The 7,908-nt window shown below is 47.7% G+C and overlaps 1 protein-coding gene across 1 annotated transcript in view; it reads left to right on the top strand.

Moving 5' to 3' along the window:
* The window catches only part of eys (eyes shut homolog), a 130,188-nt gene that overhangs the window by 44,380 nt on the left and 77,900 nt on the right, over window positions 1-7,908 (top strand). The window contains exons 23-25 of the mRNA XM_030379716.1: window positions 829-950; window positions 4,593-4,714; window positions 6,194-6,453. Coding sequence (XP_030235576.1) covers window positions 829-950; window positions 4,593-4,714; window positions 6,194-6,453 — 504 coding nt within the window. The remainder of the gene's footprint in view (window positions 1-828; window positions 951-4,592; window positions 4,715-6,193; window positions 6,454-7,908) is intronic.

Below are 7,908 nucleotides of genomic sequence, written 5' to 3'. Positions count from 1 at the left end.
GACAGAGTGACAGCATAGATTACGTGGTAAATCTTTGGGATAATGAAGAATCCTGGGACCACTCGTTGGGGGACAAGGGGGGGGGGGGGGGGGGGACGTAATAAATTCACTCCTGTAAGGACCGCAATTACCTCTGTCACTGGCTGGCTTGTGTGTACCCCCACGACCACCACCACTCTACACACACACACACACACACACACACACACACACACACACACACACACAAGCAGACACACGCAGGCACACGCAGGCACACACACACGCATGACTGACGCCCCCCCTGTCGTGATGGAGTCGGAGAGGATGCATCTCTCTCTCTTTAACTGCGTTAGTGATGTAGGACGGGGCAGGGGCCGGGGCATGCAGATCTCCGGGCGCGTTCCAACTCCTGAGCACGGCGGGGAGGAGTTTTGTGGCATTTCAATACAAAGACGTGGTTTTGTTGTATTATAGATGCCATATATAACGTTGAGTGTTTCACCCCTGCTGCTGTGCGACGTTATGAGTGTGGGAGGTTATTGTTACCGTAAAGGAAAAAAATGCAAACCATGCAAAATTAAACTGAGCGGGGCTACAAAAAAAAAAGGAAAGCGTGGAATTTAAACGTGGATTTGTGCAAACGTGTTTTCAATAAAAGCGCCCTCACAATGCGTGCTTCACGGGGAAATATATACGTCTACGTAGAAAAAAAAAGCAAATGTCTATTAAAAACAGATGAATCAGCATTCGGCTTTTATGGAAGGGGTGTTAATGTTGGCCGGCGATGAATTTTCTGAGGGAAATACGGTGTGACTCTGGGCTGACCCCGGGCGCTCTCTCTTTCAGCGGCGGACGGGTTTTACTGCCTGTGCAGCCCCGGCTTCGTGGGATTGCGATGCGAACACGACGTTGATGATTGTGTAAGCAATCCCTGCAACAACAACTCATTATGCAGGGACCTCCACTTGGTGAGTACACACCGGGGCCCCTAGTGTTCTCTGGCCCCTGGGCTATTGGCATTTTGAGTGACTGAACATTTTTAGAAAAAAAATAAAAATGAGGAAACAGCACCAGGGTAATGAAAGCAAACAGGGAGTAATGAATTCGCTAATGAAAGGCCGGTCGCAGGCTCCTGAATACGCAGGAGGTGTATGGAAATATGAGCAGGGAATAACCGCCCACACACGCGTTGTCTATGGAGTTGTGAGTCTGAATATAGCCATTATTCATAATACCATCAATATAATAATGTCTTATCTGTTTACTTCTGTTCCGATGAGACTGAGAGTGAGTTCATATAGGAGGAATTGAGAAGCAGGTAGGAGTTAGGCATCTCGCTCGAAGATGATTACAGGTTAAGTTGCCGATATTGGGCATTGAACCCCGTACCTTTCGCCAGGGAGTAGAGCACCCTAGCCATTATACCATCTTGCCCCACGTTTGAATGTACTTTATACATTGTATAACATTTAACGAACATTAAAGTATGTTCCTGAGATTCTTCAGAAGGTGAATAGTGTCCGACACAATGTCGTTATTGTTAATGTCGTGCAACATTGATTTTTCCGTATTCTGTGTGCAGGGCTTTTAATGTTCACCTCTTCTACGTTTTAGAAGTTTCAATGGAGACCGACTGGTTGGCACTCTAACAATCCCGGCATTCTAAATCATATTCTGTGGTTCTAAAGAGCATTTAATGGGTTTGTACGGTTGATATTTACCGTGGAGTTACTGGCAAGGCGATATTCAGTTACACAATTGGGCTTCAGGGAGCACGTGTGTGATGAAATTGTGCAGAGAGATACGTGGCAATGTTAACCACGACTTCAAACCTTTTCCCTACACATGTGGCATCTGCACTGGAGGAGCCTAGGATATTCCTGCTGCTCGCAAGCTGTGCATTTGGAATGAAAATGTCTCCAACCAGGGCTTTTTTTTAATCTCCTTAACCAGACGTGCATTTATGTTTTGAAAAACAAAACATTTAATTATTTGTAAGATGAAGCAATTCAGGGCTAATTGCAGCTAAATGCAGCAACGTTTTTCGGTGCTGATTGTTCATTATGGACTTCCCATAGAAGAGGTTGTGCCTCACAAAAATTAACAATAATTCCCAGATAACAATACTCCTATCAATGCTGATACTCTGGCAAATTATCACACATCGTGCACAAGCTTTGGAGATTTTCTTTTTGTTGCAGGGTTTTGCATGCATTACAAATACTAAGTTAGGTTCAGCAATAGAAGCAAGCTAGACTAAAAGCTGAATATTTACCTATTTTTAGAGGGCCAGATTTATATTCAAATGATGCTCGGTCCAATATTTCATCGAAAGGCATGGTCGAGCATAAAAGCGTCTCTATCTACATGTCAATTTTAATGGAAGCGGAATCACCACACAGTCTTGTTTACACTGCAATTATTCCTTTCTCCACGAACATTATGTCCCACGCAGGTTTAGCTTATTTTGGAGAACTGCTCTCCCTGAAGGTGACTTAGCAGCAAAAATGAGATTATGTTCCGGTGCCAGGGGTAAGCAACTGGAGTCTCCCGGAGGTATCTCATTTATCATGTGATGACGGCGTGCCTTTCCCCCCAACACCCCCCCCCCCACTACCACAACCTGCAGTGTACAAATTATATCAGATGCAATTTGAATGTGTCCCCCCTCCAGCATGTAAAGTACAGATTAGCCCCCATCCCATCATCGCTTTCCATTAGAGTTCAGGATAGAAATGCTGTCGGCAATTAGGATTTTTTTTTTATACCGCTGATGCCGCGCCTTGACCATAACCCCCCCCACCCCCCCCCCCCTCACTTCGCCCCCTGTCTCTTTTTCTATGCAAACGCAGAAAAACTAGCTCCGCAAAAAAAAAGAGTGTGAAAAACACACACAACCGCATAATCAGCGTCCATGCCTGGATGAGTTATTGTAATAGAGATCCGGGCGGTAAACCATAGGGGTAAATTGTCAGCGCGCTGGATTAGAAACTCCTTTAAAGATTTGGCAGAGCGTGAATATTTCATTAGCATAGTGGGTGGTCTCCCTATATGTTTCGTGTCATCTTTAATTTAAATATCATATGTGATTTAATTAAACACAGGAGATGGCTCTGGTGAACATCACTTGTTGTAATATTTGCGTGTACTTAAAGGAAATTACATACAATGGAAGTATTGGAGGAAAGAATACTCTGGTATTCTGGTGAAAGAAAGGGATCTCTGGTACATTTTTTACACTGAGGGAGGGAAAAAAGCAGGATTCTCATGTGATGCTGGGGTGAGAGGAGGAATTCATCTGCATGGTAGAAACTGGTTGAAAAATTGAAGCCAAGGCTGATTCTTCTCACACTTTAAAGAGATTCCCACTGTGGAAATCTCTTTGAGTGGGAGGAGGTTTGAGTTCAAGAAAAGTCGTAACGGTTTTTCGTTTATTTCTTCCTGCCAAATTCAATCAAGCACATGACCATTTCAACACTGATTACATTTCAACAGTGTCAAAGATAAATGGGTTTAGCCCTTAAGTCACAGAAGTTCATCCGGGGTTGTCGGTTGAAGTACCGCTTAATAGTTGTGTTAAGTAATCCGGCTTTCGATGATGATGAAGTGTGCGTGTCTAACCTGAGAAGAGCCAGTGGAGAATTCCTCTCCAGCTCTGCACACGCACCGCATCTCTGCTGCATCAAAGAGCATCAAGCTATAGATTCAAGAGTTTATTTATGAAGTGCGTCGGTAAAACACAGGGTCGTTCTGAGCAACGACATTGTAATTCTACCAGCAAGTATGTGTTTGTTTCACGTAAAGCACATTTGAGTTGTCGTAGTCATAGTCGAGTATATAATCACAACTGTATAAAATCATTATAATAAAGGTTATTCATGAGAAGCCTTACGCACCAAGTGCTCTCCAGATAAAAATATGGATACGATAAAACGGCATACATTAAATCGCTAGCAAACAAGGATATTATAACATGCAAAGGCGAGTGCTGACGAGAGTTAAGGGTGCGATATAGAAGAGCATACATTAAGACGCTAGCAAACAAGGATATTATGACATGCAAAGGCGGCTGTTGACGAGAGTTAACGGTGCTATATAACGATGAACATTAGTGTTTGATCTGGTTTTTCATTGGAATTAACCCCAGTACAACAGTCAAGCCGCCATACTGCAACGGCACGGTTGTTGCACTGCTCTCAACTAAAAGAATAGACAAGAATAAACTTTTCATTGTCATTGTGCAATAGATGCATGCAACAAAATTTAGAACAATGCTCACACAATAAATAGTATTAAATACAGAATAAAAGACACATTTAAGAAAACATTGTCAAGGCAACATTGAGTCCCATGTATTTAGAGTCGATTTAAAGTGCAGCTGTGTAAGCTAGTGGGGTTGGGGGGGGGGGGGGGGGAGTGGCTGGGCATGGCTGTTCAGTTCTGCGATGGCCCTGGGCATAAAGCTGTCCTGCAGCCTGGAGGTGCGGCCTTGGTCCTGGGGTTTGATCTCGGGCCTATTCGTTCCTGAGCAAGGCCCCTCAACCGTACGTCGCTTCTGATCCGACCCTGATGCCTCATGTGCTGCCGACGGGCCCCTCTTCCTCCCGCAGGGCTACGAGTGCGAATGCCGCGCGGGCTGGGAGGGCCCCCACTGCCAGCGCGGGATCGACGAGTGCGCGTCGCAGCCGTGCGCCAACGACGCCACCTGCGTGGACCTCCTCGGCGGCTACAGGTAGCCGCTCCGTGCCCTCGGCCGTCCCGCATCGCTCGCTTGATGTACGCGAGAAAATGCAGAAGAAAAAAGTGGGGGGTGGGGGGTGGGGGGGGGGTATTTGGGAGACGGCAATAGGTCCTTCCGCCGGCTGCGGCGATAATGAATTGCAGATGGCAGGTAAAACAAATGAGTCAATCAACGGCTCACAGCATGAAAAGGTTCCAGGGGAACCGTGACTTTATGGAGGAGGGGGGGCGAAGTCTGGTGTGACTGCTTCAGCTAATGCCCCCCCCCCCCCCTCCCTTCCTCCACACTCCCTCCCTTCCCCCCTTACTCCCCTTCCACCCCCTCCCCTCCCCTCACCGCCCCCCCCCCTCACAGGGGACGGGGATAGAAACGGCGTCGGGTGGAAAAAGTTGCGGGCAGGGCGAGCTCAACGCGGGTCGAGCCGTCCGCCGCTGGCGCCGTTCCCTTACTGACCGCCTCCGAGGGGAATACTCAGCTTCCAGTGACGGAGCGCTGATAAGAGATCCGGAGACAGAGACGTCACGGCGCTATCATCACCTCTCGGTGCTGAGTCACATCAGGGGGTAGTCGGCGATACGGCGCCATTAGTAATCCCGCCGACCCCAAGCCTTCGCCGACGGCTGAAGCTGTGCTTAAACGCACCAAATGCCGGGCCTGCCCCTGATTAGGGTGTGTGTGTGTGGGGGGGGGGGGAACGGCAAACTGTGATTAATCGTACAGAGTTTTTTAATCACTGTGTTTGGAGAGGGGCGGATTAGCCCGGTGGTTAGGGGGTTTGACTCGCAGCCAAAGGGGGTACTGGGTCTGAACGCTAATATCCACCGTCTACCTGGCGTCCTTCTTGTACGGGACGGTTCACGCCTACCTGCTCGATCAGGCAGAGGGAGGTGAATTAAAAACAAAAACAGGAGTCGCTTTTGATCCCAGCATCGGTTAAGGCGACTTAATAATACTAAGCGATTCCGTCTATGCGTACACCTACCATCGCTGTAACCTCTTCCTCCACTGCTTGTCTTTGTCTTCTACTGTGGTTGCTCTGTGTGTGTGTGTGTGTGTGTGTGTGTGTGTTGTCGGGGTGTGTGTGTCTGTGTGTCTGTGGGTGTATGTGCCTGGTTGCGTTATGTGTTGGTTTGTGGTTGCAATGTGTGTGTACGTGCGTGGCTGCAATGTGCGTGGGTATACGTGTGTGTGTGTGTATGTGTGGTGGAGTGTGCATGGTTGCGGTTGGTATTTGTGTGCATGTGGTTGCGTTTTGTGTGCATGTGGTTGCGCCATGTGTGTGTTTGGTTGCGATGTGTGCGCGCGTGCGTGTGTGTGTGGGTCTGTTTGCGATGCACGGTGCGTGTGTGTGTGCGTGGTTGCGATGCCTACATGTGCATCTTTGTGTGTGTGTGCATGGCTACGATGCATGTGTGTGTGTGTGTGTGTGTGTGTGTGTGTGTGTGTGTGTGTGTCCCCCCCCCTCCGTAGGTGTGAGTGCGGGCGGGGCTGGGCCGGCCCGAGCTGCGCGCTGGACGTGGACGAGTGTGAATCGGGGCCCTGCCTCAACGGAGCCTCGTGCCGGCAGGCCCCCGCGCCGGGGAACTTCCTCTGCACCTGCGGCCCCTTCTTCACCGGGCCCCGCTGCGGCGACCCCCACGACCCCTGCGACCCCGCCCACAGCCCCTGCCTGCACGGCTCCGCCTGCCTGCCGCGCCCCGACGGAGGCGCCTCCTGCAGGTGTCCAGCTGGTGAGCTCCCCCCCCCCCCCACCCCCCCCACCACCCTGCCCGTGCTCCGCCGCTACAGCTGCACCTTAGCCCACTTTAGCAGCACAAGTTCAACCGGACACTGGAGTGGAGCGGGGGATGGGCACACACACACACACACACACACACACACACACCGGCGCGCACACAATCGCACACTGGCACGCACACGCACACACACTGGATCGCACACACACACACTGACTGGCGCGCACACTCACTGGCACGAACACACACATTCACTGGCGCGCACACACACACTCGCTGGTGAGCACACACACACTCACTGGCACGAACACGCACACGCACTGCCACGCACACGCACACTCACTGGTGCGCAGACACACTCACTTGCACGCACACACGCACACTCACTGTGTGAAGCGTTCTGAGGGCCTTGAATAGCACAATGTCAACGCAATTAATTATAATGACTATGATGATTAACTATGTTATCATTATTTGTATTATTATTAATATAATTATTATTATAAGATATAGACTATATATAGTACATGTTGAAGGAATGCTTTTTATATACACAGCATACTCGATTAGGCCTGTATACAGTATACACACGATATACAGTACTTGTATAAAGGTGTGTTATATATGCACAGCATATACGTGTCGGTATATATGCACCATACTTGCATCCGACTTTTGCCAAAATTCTTAGTTTTTTTCCTAACTCCTTCATTTAAAACGACATTATTTAAATGAAGTACAAAATGTGAATTATATTGACATGATGCCAGAATAATTTAAAATGAATGCAGGCTATTTAAAGCATTTTGTTGTAGGGTTTTGCTGTATTTCCTGTAGGGGGTTTGAACTGGGGAATTAGCGCTACATGTAATGTTTGTTTTGTATAATTGGGTTTATTTTTACAGTTACACTCAGCCTCTCAGGAGAATGCTACGTGTTTGTAGATGACTTTATGTGGTCTATTTAATTAATTTGGTCTTATCTCTGTCTGAGGCATCTGCTCGCATTCTCTGACTGACATCAGGAGTGGATTCATTTTGTAGGGATATTGTTAGATGATTCCTTGCCATCGTTTTCAATCACAATCTTCTTTTTTTGCGTTACAGTTCTTTATAAAAGAAAAACAAAACACAGCTTTACTGTTCAGTGTACAACTGAAAAGAAAAGTCTCAAAATGTGATGAAAATGAATCGTGAATTCTGTGAGATCAAACAATTCTCTTGATAAGAAAGTTGAGCAACAAAAGTGGGCTGATGAACCCCATAAAAAGGTATTGCTGATGTGTGGTGCATTCACAGTTTGCCTTAATTATGCAAATGCAACATTGCAAGATCTGTTCGCCGTACAAGCAAAATCCCTTTCTGAACTAGTTTGATTCATAACTAAAACTTTTTCCTACAACCTGACAAACCAACGCCACATTCCCTTTGAGCCCTTTCACCGTTCGTT

This window comes from Gadus morhua, chromosome 15 (assembly GCF_902167405.1).
Source record: "Gadus morhua chromosome 15, gadMor3.0, whole genome shotgun sequence".
NCBI lineage: Eukaryota > Metazoa > Chordata > Actinopteri > Gadiformes > Gadidae > Gadus > Gadus morhua.
Note: the sequence above shows the minus strand (reverse complement) of the source record. Positions and strands in the feature narration are given on the sequence as shown.